The 18,851-nt window shown below is 41.5% G+C and overlaps 1 protein-coding gene across 1 annotated transcript in view; it reads right to left on the reverse strand.

Moving 5' to 3' along the window:
• Positions 1-5,003: 5,003 nt before the first annotated feature.
• The window catches only part of Utx (Utx histone demethylase), a 45,885-nt gene continuing 32,037 nt past the window's right edge, over positions 5,004-18,851 (reverse strand). Inside the window, exons 8-11 of the mRNA XM_034977689.2 lie at positions 15,383-15,611; positions 14,374-14,433; positions 13,517-13,631; positions 5,004-10,695 (exon numbers count right to left, since the gene is read on the reverse strand). Of these exons, the coding sequence (XP_034833580.2) occupies positions 9,002-10,695; positions 13,517-13,631; positions 14,374-14,433; positions 15,383-15,611 (2,098 nt within the window). The 3' untranslated portion in view covers positions 5,004-9,001. The remainder of the gene's footprint in view (positions 10,696-13,516; positions 13,632-14,373; positions 14,434-15,382; positions 15,612-18,851) is intronic.

Here is an 18,851-nt window from a genome sequence, read left to right on the forward strand (position 1 = left end):
CGCATTTCAAGTTTCTGAATAATTAGTTACGTGCGGCGCGAGCTGTATCTAATGTGCGGTCAGATTTACTGTCTCGATAAGGTTTTATTGCACTTTTGCAAGATCTTGAACCATACTCCAAAATGACAAATATTTGTCTCGAATTTACCACTGTGTAATATAAGCACAGAGGAAATTTTCCTCTGTGATATAAGTACCTAAAAGGACAGTTTTCATTTATAAAATCGAGTTGAAAGCACTTCATTAAAGGTGTAAACTACACTTTACTGATGATTGTAGATTTGTCTTCACTGAGGTGTGGTTCAGTAAATATATAAATTGCAAATTCTTTTGAACTTTGAATATTATGCATGTACATATATATGTAGGCTCGTCAGCACCAGAAGTATGTTATTATGATCGAGATTGAAGACTAAACCACCAAAAGTAACCTTAGGTAATGGTTAACCGGATACGTCAGGATTACAACCTTTAGATTAACCGAGCCTTCGTGGGCATACTAACATCATTCTTGCACACTACGAGAGATATCACAGACTACCCTCAACTATTAACCTACCGTCAATAATGAGTCATGATAACAACGTCTCTTATGAGACTAGACATCGCTAACTAACACTAGCTAAGTCCCTACCTAGCGACCGGCTCCAACCATCCCCATACCGGCCCCAGACCAACCAGCTAACCTAGCACACCACACTTAGTTCAATTAACATACAACAATCACGTTTGTCTAATACAAATTGGAACGATACAAGAAGGACTTACCGATACACAGCTAGTGAACACACACTACACAGTCACACACACTTTCACAGCACCTTTCACAACCTAGTACTGTAACCTTACGTCTTAAACCACATTAGGTCACAACTACAATGATAATAATAAAACCTACAGTACGATACACATAGTATCTACTGAGAAGCGCCCTCGGTAAGAGCCACACGAATAATGTCTCGTGACACACTGCGCATCTCATTTTATAATCTCACAATGACGGTGGGGACGATGACGCGATGTTCAATGAGCAAAGTGTTTACAATTAAATGGCGGCGAGCCTACACGGCCATTCTGACATGCGTACGTCCTCGTACGCCAAGTATTACAAAGTATGTGAGGACCAAAACCATAACCACAAAATCATTTTACCGCTCGTCCATCCTGACTAACTACTAACCGTCATTGAACACTTTTCACATTCAAATCATTATACAACAATAAATGAAGCGAACATAATGACTCTAGTACTACAACTATTCCCCAGCGGAGTGTGGACCAGACATCCCTTGCTACCCAAACTCTTTACATTTCTTTTAAAGAATTGTCACATAATGATGTTGGTTATGATTCTGACTATCACGGCTATTTCTAAGCCAAAGAATCTTTCAACAATTATTATAAAGGTGGAACAACCTAACTTGGTTAAGAAATCACTTTCAACTGATCGATTGTCTAAAGGCAATAACAAACTGCAACAAACTAAGCGAGTATTAACTCTGAGTTTAGATGAACTAAAACGTACACGTAAGAAACTATTAACTGACGCGTTACCACGCGGAAGACTGCCAAAGACTAAATAATTAAACCAATTTTAAATTACACTTCATTTGATTAGAGCGCAATTGCTATTGCAACTTCTAAATCAATTAACTATCTGAACGATTTTTTTTTATTTGAACTTCTAAATCAAATCTACCACTGGTTCTGAACGCCACGACCTAGCGAGAAGAACCAGCAAGAAACTCGATGTCATCTAACTAAACTTTACAAACAAAAAGTTTTTTTTTGTTGGTTGTATGTTTTGGGTCCATGATCTTATACCATCATCTAACACGACTACGGAGTCTAAGACTAACGCCATCACGGCCATTCTGACACGCAACCGTCCTCGGGCGCTAGTATGATCAAGCGCGCACAATTTCCAATCATCAAGTAGGTACTACAAGCCGCAGTTTAGACAAAAAGAAACAAGGTATCCATTCGACCAGGATCAACTATCATCTGGACTGAGCAAGTGTGTCCCTCCAACCAGCTCTTTTGAGCGTGGCCCGGACGACACCTCTCAACCAGGCTAGACTCATAACTTCTGGAAGCAGTGTGTTCCCTCAACCAACTCTTACGAGTCTGGCCCGGACGACACTCTAACCAGGATAAACTCACACCATCTGGAAGAAGTGTGTCCCCTCAACCAACTCTTACGAGTCTGGCCCGGACGACACTCTTACCAGGATAAACTCACACCATCTGGAAGAAGTGTGTCCCCTCAACCAACTCTCACGAGTCTGGCCCGGACGACACTCTTACCAGGATAAACTCACACCATCTGGAAGAAGTGTGTCCCCTCAACCAACTCTTACGAGTCTGGCCCGGACGACACTCTCTTACCAGGATAGACTCATAACATCTGGAAGGACACTTCCTTACCAGGATAGACTCATAACATCTGGAAGGACACTACCTTACCAGGATAGACTCCTGAACATACTAACAAAACATCTGGAAGGAGTCTGTCCCTTCAACTAACTCCTACGAGTCTGACTTGGACAACACCCCTCATCCAGGATCGACTGTCAAACACGCACAAAAACAACCAATACTGCAAGCCGCTGTTCAGACAAAAAGGAACACATAACTTACGGTTAGAAGAAAAACTACAATGCACTATTTGACAACCAGAGTAAGCCCGTACGACTCCCGTGTGGGTTTACTGCGGGTAATCCCATCTGGGCTTAGTGTGGGTAATCTCATGTGGGCTTAGTGTGGGTAATCCCACTTCTGATGTAGGCACGTCAGCACCAGAAGTATGTTATTATGATCGAGATTGAAGACTAAACCACCAAAAGTAACCTTAGGTAATGGTTAACCGGATACGTCAGGATTACAACCTTTAGATTAACCGAGCCTTCGTGGGCATACTAACATCATTCTTGCACACTACGAGAGATATCACAGACTACCCTCAACTATTAACCTACCGTCAATAATGAGTCATGATAACAACGTCTCTTATGAGACTAGACATCGCTAACTAACACTAGCTAAGTCCCTACCTAGCGACCGGCTCCAACCATCCCCATACCGGCCCCAGACCAACCAGCTAACCTAGCACACCACACTTAGTTCAATTAACCTCAACTACAACAATCACGTTTGTCTAATACAAATTGGAACGATACAAGAAGGACTTACCGATACACAGCTAGTGAACACACACTACACAGTCACACACACTTTCACAGCATCTTTCACAACCTAGTACTGTAACCTTACGTCTTAAACCACATTAGGTCACAACTACAATGATAATAATAAAACCTACAGTACGATACACATAGTATCTACTGAGAAGCGCCCTCGGTAAGAGCCACACGAATAATGTCTCGTGACACACTGCGCATCTCATTTTATAATCTCACAATGACGGTGGGGACGATGACGCGATGTTCAATGAGCAAAGTGTTTACAATTAAATGGCGGCGAGCCTACATATATATATATATATATATATATTGTACCCCTAGTATGAACGAAAGGAAGAAAGAAAAACATTTATTTCTTAAATTTTGCCTCACATCTTATAACTAAGAGTTGGTTATCCGGCGCTTCCTGCACTTGAGAATTGGAAATTGAGGGGGTCGTTTCACGACGTGCGTTTTTTGTATAATTTGACACAAACGCGCACGCGTACAACAAGCTGCAATTTGATGGCAGCCTTATAATATTGTACATTCTGTATAACTACTACAGTGATCGGCAAACTGCTTAGTAAGTAGATGTTCGATTTTCAAGCCGACAGAAGGGAGGCGACGGGATTTCTTCCGCATGAATGCATGCGATTGACTGAGAGGGCCCTTGCTTCTGCCTTTTGCCAATATTCCCCCACTAGGCCGTTTTTACAAGAATTTTGCCGGTCCCTGTACCTCTTAGGCCCCATCTCCACGGACTCGAGAATCGCCCTGTAGAGATTGGCCCATAGTTTGTATCGAATTTTGTCACACAGTGAGACTATCGCCGCGAGTCGGTGTAGATGACGCCTAGTCATTATTTCAAATAGTTTTCGCTAGGGGCTCGAAGCCTGCGGCCCACGTGGGAACCGGTGCGTCCTGCGGGTGCGATGCTATACATTCCATGCCGCTCGGCACCTGCTCTCGATTAGTACACGTCTGCGAGTCTTCCTTATTTCTTGTAAGTATTAAGAGTTTGTTCTACACGCTGACCGGCCCGCAGGACGCATCCGCTCCCACCTGGGTCGCAGGCTAACTGTATGCCATCGCTTTTTCGAGGACCTAGGGCCTAACTACTAAGGCCAATCCATCTTGGCGTTCGATTTTAATGAAACGACATCAACAGTTAAATTACAATGTCGTCTATCAATGTTACTTTATGAAATAAATTATTGTGATTACAGAAATAAACTATATATTGATATGTATTTATTGTTTTATTCCGATAGGGAGTACCTTCTGGCGGTAAATAATATCTATCCGATGAATTAAATACCATCGATAATTAGATACAGCCACACGAGCGTGGTACAGCTGTGATAGCCTGGTTAGGACGTCCGCCTCTTATACTGAGGCCGGGGGTTCGATTCCGGGCACGCGCCTCTAACTTTTCGGGTGAGTCCCATTTGGTCTATAGAACTTGACGTCATCAGCCAAAATGAGGCAATTTTATACTGATTTGTTCCATTGAACAATTGATATTTTTCTTTCTTTAATTGTTCTATAGTACAAAGTAAACCAACTTTTCTTTTTTCGTAGCGGAATGTCATCAGGATCATTTTTAGGGTTCCGTAACCGACTAAAATGGGACTAAAGGTATGATTCCGAACCACGCAGCAGCGCTGTCACCAGCTGTCACGGCACTACTGGTCCCCATACAATCTCTATAAGCTTATATGACATTACATTCCGAGATTGTATGGGGACCAGTAGGGCGATTGTGTAAAACCTGCATCACAGAGATGGAGACTGATAGGAGAAATGAAATCACAAACATTTTCGTATTTGATATCTTTAATAAAAAAAATTACGTTACAGTATAAACAGTAAGGTCGTAAATGGCAGTGATGTTATTATTACTTACAAATTACAATATTCACTATACACGCCCAACACTCCACGTGACTCCGGCGCCGACCCGAGACACCAGAAACATAATACAGAAATGGCGGTGCTACACATGCCAGCAAATGGCATAACAGGCACTGACAAGCCGGAAAACCAGCAGGGCGATTGTCTAAAACCTGCATCAATCATTATTACAATCTCAATTGTTCTGATTGGCTGAATTTGTGCGATTCTTGTTGCAACAATGCATTGTAGCCAATAGCGAGCGAGCATTAACCAATCAGAGATGATTGCGATCGTGAGATTGTAGCTGTCATTCTGCCGCAATCGCGCAGCAGACGCCGCCGCGCTGGCAAGCCGGCATACCAGTGGAGTTAGTAATTAGCATAAGATTTTACATGTCACCAACGTTGATAGAATTCTAGCATCGCAATAGTTTAACGTTAAATTAAAATGAACCGCTCCAAGCGGAAACTGCGGTATTAAAATCGGTGATACTGAATTTTTCATTTCATATCAATAATCTTTAGGTCCATTTTACTGTGATGTTATTTTGTTTCGACACTCGAATCCTATCAAAGAGACGTAAAATCTTATACTAAGCATACAGGTACAGGCACTTTTTATTAAACCATATTATTATGCATTCCAGTACTTGTGAAGCCAGTTTTAAGAGGCTTCGTGAAGTGCCATTTGAAGATCACAATTCCGCCTGCGGAAAGAGGTTAGTATAGCGCTCTCTCTGTTAAGTGATCCCATACAAATGAAAGAAAAATCTCAGTGGGCGCTAACCATTTTGAGACAACAACTAATCACAAACAAACTATGTTTTCTAATTTTTTTACTCATTATTTTAATTATTGACTTTGGAAGGTATAATAATAAAATAAACTTAAATCTAAATTAAAAGTAATTAAATGTTTTTTAAATTAATTATATAAAATTAAATTAAATGTTTTCTAATTGAATTTCAAATCTTTTTTGAAAATATTTTCGAATTGAATTTCGAATATTTTTGAAAACATGTTCGTGAGTGGTTGGTGACTCAAAATGGTTAACCCCCAAATGAGATTTTTCTCTCTATCATTTGTATGGGATTACGTAAAAGAGATAGCGCTGTACTAAATTATTTCCGCGGATAGAGTATAGCACACTAACTTCTAGCAAAACGTTACATGTCGTTACACATACTATTACATACATAGCTAACAGACATGTGTACCACCGCCTTAAATACAGCCAACATTGAAATCTCACAACATCAATAAAACTTCAGAAATAACCAACGACCTGGTGACCAGAGCGGCGCCAACTGCCGACCTCTGCCTAACATTGCCTAACTCGTGCCCAGTGGCGTGCAGGTTATAGATAAAGGCATGAAAACATTGCTTACCCCAGTTGTAATGACGTTTCCCGGCAACGTTCGAAAAAAATTCGTAGATGGCGCTGAAAACTTCCACAAGATATGGGTATTATTTTTCATCTTTTGTGGTTGTAAAATTCAGCGCCATCTATGAAAATTTTCTCGAACGTTGGCTGGAAACCTCCTCATAGCTCAATGCATATTTTTCATTATAACTTGCCAGTAAACCGGTCAATCACCCCCACAACCGGTTCCTACCAAACTAATGCCTACGGGCTTCAAACCCTGTGCACGCCACTGCTCATACCTAACTTTAATACGGAGCCAAAAAATTACTTCTAATTCCATTACAATCCAATTACGTTAAGGTGCAGACAAACTATGACTTGTGGTGTGACTGCAAGTTGCATAGCACTTTTGTATGATCATCTAGTATCGACCAATCGGTGCGCGCGACAGTGCATCACGATAGTTTAAAACATCTTCATATAAATGGCGAATACTAATATACTCTATCTATCTATAGAGAGAAGTTAGTATAGGGCTCTCTCTGTTACGTCATCCCATACAAATGACGAAGACAAAAACTCAGTGGCGTTAACCATTTTGTATCAACAACCAATATGGTATTTGACAACTAGTCAAATTAGTAACTTTTTATCAAACGTCAAAACGCGCACTTAGTATGCGATATTCTTGAAATACTGGAATGTGACGTCACGTCATAATGACGTACTTTTCAAGTTTAATCGATAATTAAAAATGGTTATTACACTTAAAACTAACGAAAGAGGTGGATTTTACGTATTTTGAAAGACCTTCTATTTAATAATCACTGAGAAATAATTTATTTTTGATGTAGTCAAATACCCAATTACAAACGAAACAATGTTTTAGAATTGAATTTCGAATGTTTTTTGTCTTTGTCTTCCGTCTCCGAGACGGCCTTAAACTAACTTCTCTCTGTGGTTAGAGTACACACGCTCAATATTTATCGTGATCGACAGTCCGCGGCTTCTCTTCCTGAAAATATAAATCCTCCTTATTCCCTATTCTGTGAAAATTTAAATTCCGACCTTATTTTTCGTCACGCCAACCTATATCATACAGGAAACTTTACTACTATGAAAACTTTCAGCTTTCCAAGTCCAAAGGTTTGGGCCGGGCGTTGATGAGTCGGTCAGTGAGTCGGGACTTTTATTTTTATATGTATTTAGATTTGGATCGTGCTATTTATTGAATACTAGATGATGCCCGCGACTACGTCCGCGGGGATTTAGGTTAAAAATCCCATGGGTACTCTTTTATTTTCCGGGATAAAAAGTAGCCTATGTCCTTCCCCGGGATGCTAGCTATCTCTGTACCAAATTTCATCAAAATCGGTTGGGCCGTGAAAGGCTAGCAGACAGACAGACAGACACACTTTCGCATATATAATATTAGTATGGAAGTATGGATGTCTACAATATCGAAGGATCGCGATACAGAACGTCTAGGATTGTCCACGAGTCAAGATAATGGGTCGTGATACGGTTCACTATAACTCAGAGTGTTCGCCCAGACTTCGACTGCCTTGTCACACGACACAATAGTTTGTCTGCAACTTAAGAACACCATTTAATTTAGTCGAGTCTACATTCCAATAAATACATTTCGACAGTAGGATCCCAATCGCATGCCAAAGAAGCGGCGACGCGCCTCGTCAGCAGCGAATAGCCTGCACACTAAACATTCTTTGGGACATAGCAGCACTGTTCACCAGACCCTCCTAAAACGCAGAGCCTCATTCCGTGCCTTACACTTACTGACTACTATTCGCTATGAAGATTTATCGTAATACTAAACTCAAAAAATGAAACTAGTCGCAGTGATGAGAAAAATAAATAAATATACTTCTTTAAAAAAATAACACATCTATTGTGGTGAACACCTGAGCACTTGAGACCGAAGCGAGCCGACCCTCCAACATCCCCCTGGCGCGACACTTCCCTTAGCTAAATACTACTAAATCTATTCCACTACATATCGGAGGCGGCCGCCGATACTTCGCTACCGTCGTCGGCCAATCGTCGCCGAAAAATTGACTTCGCTTTTATCAATATCTCTCCCGATTACAAAAGTGATCGAGGAGAGTGTAAACTGTAAAAGTTTTCGAATTACAAAATTACTCTTATCACGAAAATATTCGTATCGTACAATTTTATACTTACACGCAGTGTATTAAAAATAGAAAGCGATTTTAAGTCACTTTTTACGTTTTCAACATTTGGTCTAAAATGTCAATTGCACACCAAAAGTTACAGAATACTAGCTGGTGACTATCACTTTAATACAAATCAAGCGACAAATCGAACCCTAGCGGCCCTTCGCCCGCGGCACGACGAGCCCGTGCGAACTCAATAATCCGATAAACGAAGGAGCTTCTCGCTCGTACAACATAAATCATACAACTCTCACACAAATAAATACAGGTACGTCGTCACACGGACCGTCAGTCCCACTCGTCGACCTCGGCCCAGATCGAGGAGAACGGATAGCGCAACCCCGGCGGCGCGCGCGCGGCTCAGTCGGGCGTGTGTGCGGGCGGCGCGTGCGGCGCGGACAGCGCGGGGGGCGCGGCCAGCGCGGGCACCGCGTGCGGCGGCGGCGCGGGCCGGTGCAGCACGAACGCGTCGAACACCTGCGCCAGCTCCTCCACGTGGTGCTCCTCCAGGCACAGGAAGCCGGCCAGCGCGGGCTCGGCGCGCCGCGCGCACGCCAGGCAGTGCACCACGTGGCGCCGCTCGTGCTCGCGCACCAGCAGCGCGTGCCACACCTCGCGCTCGCATGCGCCGCAATAGTGCGACGCCTCGCCGCGCGCGCGCCCGTGGAAGCGCACGGGCACGCCACGCGCGCGCACGGCGGCCAGCGTGCCGGCCGCGGCGCGCAGCGTCTGCAGCAGGCAGGCGCGCATGGCGCGGTGCAGCGCGGGGTCGGACACGCGGATGTTGCGCGCCAGGTTCCACGTCAGGTGCACCATGGGCACGATGGACTTGAAATTCTGCACCTTGTTCCACTCGTAACGCTCCAGCGCCAGCGCGTACTGGCGCGCCGTGAGCGGACCCACGTTCCACGCGATGTTGTTGCACCAGCCCGTGGCCTGCACCCAGTGCACGCAGCCCGCGTTCACCCACACCAGGTCGCCGGGCCGCTGCGTGAAGCGGTACACGGGCACGCCGTGCGCGCGCAGCTCGGCCGGGTCGGGCCACCAGCTGCCGTGCAGGTACGACAGGCCGTGGCGGTCGCACAACTCGCGCACGCCGCCCCAGTACGCGTCGGGCACGCCGAACCACTCGCAGTCGCCGGGCCCGATGTTGATGTTGACGGAGCAGAAGTTGTTGTTCTCCTGGTGGCCGGGCGTGCGGCTGCCCGGCACCTTCATGTACAGCTGCACCGTGTTCATGCCGAGGATCACGTGGCCCACGTGCGACAGCATGTTGGCGGCCGACGCCACGCGCGCGAAGGCGGGCAGCTTCTGCAGCTCGGCCAGCTGCGGCTTCCACTTGCGCTCGTCCGACAGGTCCACGTTGGTGCCGAAGCGCAGCATGCGCGCCGAGCGGCGGCGCTTGGCGGGGCCCGACTCGCGCCCGTCCGAGTCCGACAGCGCGCCCGCGGCCGGCGCGGCGCCGCGCTCACGCTCCTCGCGCAGCGACTCCTGGAACGAGCCGGCCTGGTACTGCGCGTACTTGCGCACCGTGGTGTGCGAGCGGTGCGAGGCGCAGGCCCACACGCGGCGCCGCCCGCTCGCGTCCCAGTTCTCGTCGGCCGACTGCATGAGCTGCGTACGCACCTCCACGGCGTGGTCGGGCCACGCCTCCACCAGCGTCTTGGTGGAGAACAGGCCCAGATCCAGCTTGAGCGCGGCGGTGAGGCCGCGCACCACGGCGATGGGGTGCTTGAGGCAGAAGTCCTGCAGCTGCGGCGAGAAGGCGTCGCGCTTGGACTCCACGTACACGAAGGGCGCGGAGGGCGCCAGCTGCTCGGGCGACAGGCGCGGCGGCGGCACTCCGGGCGGCTCGGGCGGCGCGCGCCCGTCGCCCAGCACGGACCAGGCGGACGGCGGGCCGGCGCCGTCCTTGCACGCGTCGAGCACCTGCTTGGCCGTCATACCGATGTGGAAGGCGACGGGCTTGCCGGGGTCAGTCTTGAGCGGCTCCAGCTTCACCACGGGCTGGCGCCCGCCCAGCATTGCCTCGTTGCTGCTGCTTTGTGGACTTTCTGTCAAACAAAAAGGGGTATGAATTAATAAAATTCCATCAATCAGACGGAGTGCCATGGGTCCCGCCTAATTCAAAAAGTTCTGGAAACAACTATCGATTAATACGAAATATAAAAACCTATTTGACCACTTCGAACGCCACAGCTGGACGTATCTACTAAATAAAAATTGTCGACAATGTTTTAAACATAAGGTGATTCCAAAATCTTCAAAGCGGTTTTATCCAGACATTCCATTTACATGCCTTAGCGACGATTTTGCTGGCGAAACCTATTTCAAAATATCACTTTTAATATTAATGTGTCCTACAAAAACGGCCTACATTTCGCAGGAGCCACGTGGAACGAGTCCTTGTTACACACATCATAATACCAAAACAGTGTTTTTCAAGCTCAACGAAAATAAGAATGACGTTTTGGCACGACTGTTTATAGTGTCTGCATGAATTCAATACTAGCGACCCGCCCCGGCTTTGCACGGGTAGCTAATTACAATTTTCTTAGATATATCTAATTTTTTTTTAATAAAAACACTGGTGAAAGATTTTTCTAAATCGGTTCATTAGTTTCAGAACGAAATTCTCAAACGGAAAGTGTACATATTCCTCGAGAATTTTGATCTTTTTAGGCCAATTATATTTAAATACCGATTCTACGAGGCGTCAACAACATTAATCTCTCAGCAAAGCCAAAAATACTTTTGTCAGTAAAATGTGAATCAAATATAGTTTTGAGCTAACAAAATACATATTTTGTACTAGCTGATGCCCGCGGCTTCCCGTAAGTTTCCGGGATAAAAAGTAGCCTGTCACTCTCTAGGTCTTTATCTATTTTATACCCATGCAAAAAATCACGTTAATCTGTTGCACCGTTGCGACGTGATTGAAGGACAAACCAACAAACAAACACGCTTTCAAATTTATAATAAGGGTATATACTGATTTACACTTTTCCATTAAATAAAACCCTAGCTCTTTCAGCATTCAAAACGAATGAGCGACTTACTTTTGCTACTTTTCTTCATTATTTGCTTAATGTGCACATTTATATTTTGTGGATAATTAAAATTAATTCTCACTTCAGTGACACTATTTGACAACAATAAAGTCAGTTATAATTTGTCAAGTGCACAGGTAATCATTCATCTAAGGCACAGTGGCATTTAGCAACTATTAAAAAGATCTTACTATAAATTAAATACGATACGATAAAGCAAATGTATAACGCGTAAAATTTAACTCCTCACGCGCCATTTTAACTTTTTGTGTCAAATTTCATGTCAAAAGTGCGATTTCAGTCCTTAATTCAAAGGTGAACCGTACTTTTGACATGACAGTTGACTGATAGAGTTAAAATGTCGCGTGAGGAGTCATTTTGTACGGTCTATAAGGGGTTTTCCACAATACTTTGCGACGTCGCACCGCACGTATTGTGAAAGAGCCCTAAGAAAGAAGATCCTTTACTCTAGACGGTGAAGCCTACTAAGGCCCAACACATACTTATAGAGTGGAGTAAAACCGAGGCGAGTGTCTTTTTTGTCTCTTTGTGTGTCTGTCTGCTAGCTTTTCAACAGATTACAGATGAGCCGTTTGACTGATTTTGACGAAAGGTACATGGTTTTGCATCCCGTGGAAGGACATAGACTAACTACTTTTAGTCCCGGAAAATCACAAAGTTCTATGCAATTTTAAAAACCTAAATTCACACCGAAGAAGTCGCTGGCATGATCATCTATTCAGTACAGAGATAGCTTACATTTCCGATTCAGATATAGGCTACCTTTTATCTCGGAAAATCAAAAGGCCACGAGATTTTTAACTGACTTTATTAAAAAACTGGAACATCATTTAGTTATAGTTCGTACAAAATGACTCCTCACGCAACATTTTAACTCTAGAGTCAATTATCATGTCAAAAGTACGGTTCACCGGTTCGGTTAGGTACGGTTTTAAAATAAGGACTAAAATCGTATTTTTGACATGAAATTTCACACAAAAAGTTGCGTGCGAGGAGTTATATTTTACGCAGATTAACTAACAAAGGGTCAAAATTAATTATTAAGAAGTTCATAAGTGACCTCACGTCCTTTAGGAATTTAAAAAACCTGTTTTTTGTAATATCCAGTTACTTGTCATCTGTTGGATGTATCTATGGCAGAATAATGTTTAAGGAGCCAATGTTTTTGGCCGGCTATACAATTAGGTAAACCTAAATAATATGAGAATGATTTTCAAACAATCCCTAACGTCACATTTATAGCGAAACATATTCACTGCATACAAATCATTTGCGCATATACCACCGCGCCAATGAGGGCACGCCGACATGATATGAATAAATAACACTTAAGCCCAAGGCACATTGCGGGAGAGTACACGTCTTTTCTAAAATGTTACAAGTACCTAGGTTTATAGGTAAGTAACTTTATGTTCACTGCCAAATGTATGTGTGAAAAGGCCAGAACCAAGTCAAAAATGTGAGAAGGATAGACTTATTCACTGTAGTATAGTAAGAAAGATATAGATAAATTTAGAGAAAGATGCCATCTCATTTTAAAATAAAGCAATTATAGCCGCCACTGGATCAAAAACAAAATTATAGCATTTTTAATAAAAACTAAGTAAACTAAGTATATTATTTTGTTTATTTATACATTGTTGCACACGCACAAAGTAAACATATCGACAAACTGTGTTAATAAACAAAAAAACAAACTCTCTTTGTATGCTTTTTAAGATATAAAGTTCTTTCGTCGCGTTTGTTTAACCCTCCCGCAATGTGCCTTGAGCTTTAAACGTACATTTGGCAACAAAATACTCACTCATAACTGGCTCCTTCTTGATATCAGGTTGTTGAGAGTCGGAGAACTTCTTTAACAAATCTTCGGCTAGCGACTCGGCGCTGTCGCCGCTCGTACTGCTTTCGCTTTTCGCTACCTACACACAAACATACAAAAAATTAATATTGATGCAGTTGTACTTACAATGAGGGTAAATCGAAAAAACTTAACTAAATTAACAGGCGTAAAACTAGGCCTATCCTTATCCAAAAAGAACGATGTGAAAAGGATGGCGCTAGTTTGCAAAATGTCAATTTAGGTAACCGCGATAAACATACTTTCGATTTTTGGTTACAAATACTTTTCGAAAATATGTTTTTTTCCCGGGACCGATTCTCTTGTACACAATCTCTAAACTAAACTAAATTAACAGGTCTAAATTTAGTGCTATCCTTTTCCGCAAGCACCATTATGAAAGGGATAACAATAGATTTAGACATGTCGTTTTAGATTAGTTTAGAGATTGTGTACAACGGAATTAGCCACAATGGTTGTTATTAGTAAAAATACGATTCAAAGTGGTCATCATACAAAATGTACATGCACTTGTGCACTTATTAGATTCGTATTTTGACGGATCTGTATAAATACGAATCAAATCAGTGCTCAAGCGTACTAAAAGGTTTGCTTATAACATAAATTAGGGTTAATCATCCTAAAACCTGCCGCCCTAGTAAATAAGGAGTTAAATTGTAATTAAAATAAATGGTTTTGATTGATGATAAAGAAGAAAGGCACTAAAAGGTTTGCTTATAATATAAATTGGGGGTAAATCCTACAACCTGCCGCCATAAGAGTAAGGAGTGAAGGGGGGAGATAAGGAGGGAGTAAATACAAACCGCTCGCGCTCTCGCTGCCTGAGATAGACGATACTGTGATAGAAGCTGCTGCATCAACGCCTGTAACGATTAAAATAATAATAATTGTTAATCAAAATTTTGACTTTTCAAGGTGCTTTCGGTCAAAAATTTGGTATAGTGCGTCCGAACTAACAAAGAGAAAAAGTTAAATGTCTAAGCTAGAAATATATTGAATCAAAATTTATATTTGTAGCTAAGACAGTAGTAGTAAGTACAGAGTCACAACATGGCGGAAACTTTTTCCTTCGTTATTTCAGATAAGTTTTATGCAAAATAATCAAAAAGATGAGGGCATCTTGTAAAGATCTTTTTTTTAGATATAGCGAGCAAACGAGCAGGCGGGTCACATGATGTTAAGTGATTACCGCCGCCCATGAACATTTGCAGCACCAGAGGAACCGCCGATGCGTTGCCGGCCTTTTAGGAATTTGTTGGTCCACCCCTTGAATAACCCCATGTTATAATCTAGATTTCTCTTTAGAATGTACGATAAAGGACATTTTGTTCTAAGTTTACGCTTAGGGCCGATTTTTAAATCGCCCAACAATGGGGCCGATTCTCTTGTGGATCTCTAAACTAAACTAAATTAACAGGTCTAAATCTAGTGCTATCCTTTTCCGCAAGCAACATTATGAAAGGGATAGCAATAGATTTAAGCGTGCCATTTTAGTTTAGTTTAGAGATTGTGTACAACGGAATCTGCCACAATGTTAAGCATAAAAAGTACATTAACTTAACGTTTTGTATTAGAAATCTGAATAAAGTTTGAATTATATGTTAGTGACTATCTCTAAACTAAATTGAAAGGTCTACAAATATTGCTGTCCTTTTCTGTTGAAACTATTATGAAAAGGATATCACGATATTAGGACGTTTCAAGATATTATATACAACCGAATTAGCATCATTTACGTGTGCATTAATTAAAAAGGAGTTTTATTGAACAGATAGCTTTATTTATTTAAAGTCAGTTAGAATATTGTAATACTTGTTGCTGCGGCGATAGGTTGTGTGAGTTCCTCTGCAAGTACTGCAAGGTCTGCAGCTGCTGGGGGGTCAGCGGCGCGGGCTCCTCGCGCTTTACGAGCGCTCCGCCCGCGGCCGCCGCAGCCCCCGCGCCCGGGTACGGCGGCGGCGCGGCCTTGGGCGCGCGGGAGGACATCTCCGCAGAAATGGGCAAGTTCCACGCCTCCTCGATAGATGGCAGTGGACGCCGTCTGTGAAGGAAAAAAGTTACGCCATTTTTAACCACCTTCCAAAAAGGAGGAAGAACTCAATTCGGCGTGTGTTCTTTTTTTCTTTGTATGTACACCGATTTCTTCGAGATTTCTGGACCGATTCGCAACTTTTTTCTTAATAGGGTTTGCGAAATGGTCCCATAAAAATTTCAGGATCAAACTTCTTAATCCTAATATCGAGCCTGTCTGTTTTATGGAGATTCAGGAACTGCTGATGGTGAATAGATATTATAGGTGCCAAGCGTGCATAAAAAGAAACTAGAAATCGACGCGTGACGCTCCCACGACTTCAACATAGGTAAAAATTACGTATAGAAACAATTTTTTTTTACCTTTGTAGTGGCTTTGACGGTAGATTTTTCAATAATTTTTATTTTTAGCTTTTCAATGTAATTTTCGCGTTCAATAAAATACCCCGCCGTTCTGTAATAGCTATTACATTGCGAACATGGCAAGTATTATTTTTAAGGGCTTGTTCACATTGTAAAATAAGTTATGAATAGCTTGTCTAGTGTAGACCAGACGTCGTGTTTGTAGTGTGAAATATTGTAGGTGAGACGAGCGATGTCTTGGAAGATCTTTTAATACTTAACAACTTTCTACTAAAATACATATTTAGTACGCATTTTCACCGATAATGGAAAAGGGTCAACCTATCGGAAGGGGGATAATCGCATTGATCGTATCAAAGTTTGGTAACAGAGGGGCGATAGATTCTCACTTCAAACATCCCTACTATACTACTATATTTGAAGATTTTTTTTAACCGACTTCAAAAAAGAGGAGGTTGAGAATTCGCCGTAACCTTTTTTATTATGGATTAACTAGCTTATGCTCGCAACTTCGTCCGCATAAACTACACAAATTTCAACCCCCTATTTCACCCCCTTAGGGGTTGAATTTTCAAAAATCCTTTCTTAGCGGATGCCTGCGTCATAATAGCTATCTGCATGCCCAATTTCAGCCCGATGCGTCCAGTAGTTTGAGCTGTGCGTTGATAAATCAGTCAGTCAGTCACCTTTTCCTTTTATATATTTAGAAGAACAATGGGGCCGATTCTCTAGTACACAATCTCTAAACTAAACTAAATTAACAGGTCTAAATCTAGTGCTTTCCTTTTCCGCAAGCAACATTATGAAAGGGATAGCAATAGATTTAGACGTGATATTTTAGTTTAGTTTAGAGATTGTGTACAAAGGAATTAGCCACAATATTACTCATGTCTTAAAATAACAAGGGTTAGCTAAGAGTTAGGAATGATTTTTTCTTAACCTCCATTCAAGTATAGGGCTTGGGAGGTCCACACAATACCCGTAGTTTTATTTTATTTCATTGTCTTTCTTCAATACGATTTTATCGTTGCACACAAGACAAAAGTAACAACAAACAAACAAAGAAGTAAGTATATACAAGTATAATTTATATTAATATTTAATTAACGTACGTAGGTACATTATTTAAGTAACTTTCGTCGCCATTACGATGCAAAACGAAACATCGAATGATAAAATTGATGCCATAAGTATCGAGTTATCGACGCGGACGGGTGTCTCTTGTTATAAAATTAAATTAGAGTTAATAATATTACGGGTACATACCTACCTACTTCAGTTACTGGTTGAATGCTTATTTAAACTAATTTTATAAAGATATAAGTTTAAGTTCGTCAGTTTGTTTGTAAAAGTAATCTCTGAAATTACTAAACCGATTTTGAAGATTCTTTCACCAGTGGAAATTTACATTATTCCTGGGTGACAAAGACTCCTATTTTATTTTTTAAAAAAATAGAGATCCCTGCGAAAATTGTAAGAAACTACTCTTGCGGGTAGCTTATTACATAAGGTACATGGTACTCGTAAGGTGGTATTAAAATCTAGATTTAATCGACGAATCTAAAGCGATTTAGACATTTTTTACCACCAGAACAATGGATTTAGAGTCCAAAGAAATCAGTTCAGGTTATTACTTATTTTACGATAAGCTCCACTAAAAATAATGCAAACTTCTCATTAAATTCGAAATGAAGTGGAATCTTAGTCGTGTTTTAAAATATGCCAATTTTTTACCTACAAACCCTATCTATAAGAGGTTACAGACTTACTGACTCATATTTTTAGTTAGAAATGCCAAAAACACCTCAATAAATAATTTAAGTATATAATTAACTAGCTGACCCGGCGAACCGACTCCGTAAGAACCATCCTCGTACTTCAAGGAATATTATAAAAAAGAATTAGCGAAATCGGTTCAGCTGTTCTCGAGATTTGCGATGAGCAACACATTTAGTGATTCATTTTTATATTATAGATAGAGAAGATTTGTAATTTTGTTCGCTAAAAGTAACTGGTTTGTTAACGTTCATACAAAAGTCGGAGTACGATATCAATATAGCGGGCTTTAATTGCTCATTTCCATGCAAATGGCCTGTGCGATGAGAATGTTTTTAATTTTATAAAATAAATGTTTGATGTAATAAGTAAATTTTAACTTTTGTTAAAGCAGTTATCGTATATCGTAAAGAATTATTTATTTATTCCTGTATATTAGTATATTTTGCTTTATACAGAGTGAAATTTTGGGAGAGGTCAGTGAGGCTTGTCTTAAGAATAGTTATTAACCACATTCATTAGACGGTTAATTTTTTGGAGAATCATATTTAGTGAAACATCAATTAATTGTTTATTGACATTAACATTCGTTATGTTTAGAACCCCTATTTAATAATATAATAAATGTGGAAGTGTATTTTTGTTGGTTTGTCCTTCAATCACGCCGCAACAGAATAACGGATCGACATAATTTTTCGTATTGGTACATACCTACTGTATTACAGACCAGACTACTTTTTATTCCGAGAAATGAATTCACACGGGATTTTTAAAAACCTTAATCCACACGAACTATCGCTATATTTCATTGGATGAAGCAATAATGATGATATAATAAACCATCTCATTCAGGCATTCAAAATCTTTAAAACGCAGTTTTTCTTTTTCTCTAAAATCAGTGCCATATTTTCTCAGTCCAAATATACTTTAGTGTTTTTGCCTCACTGACCGTTATGAAAATTTCACTCTCTATAGCGATACAAATGTTGCATGTCGATGTAAAATACCTATTAATAATTTTATTGCAAACACAAGTAACAAAGTTGTTTCAATAATATTTACGACTCAGCTGTGGAATGTAGAATCACAAGTACCTACGAAGTACAGCTTT

Source organism: Maniola hyperantus, chromosome 2, assembly GCF_902806685.2.
Source record: "Maniola hyperantus chromosome 2, iAphHyp1.2, whole genome shotgun sequence".
Lineage (NCBI taxonomy): Eukaryota > Metazoa > Arthropoda > Insecta > Lepidoptera > Nymphalidae > Maniola > Maniola hyperantus.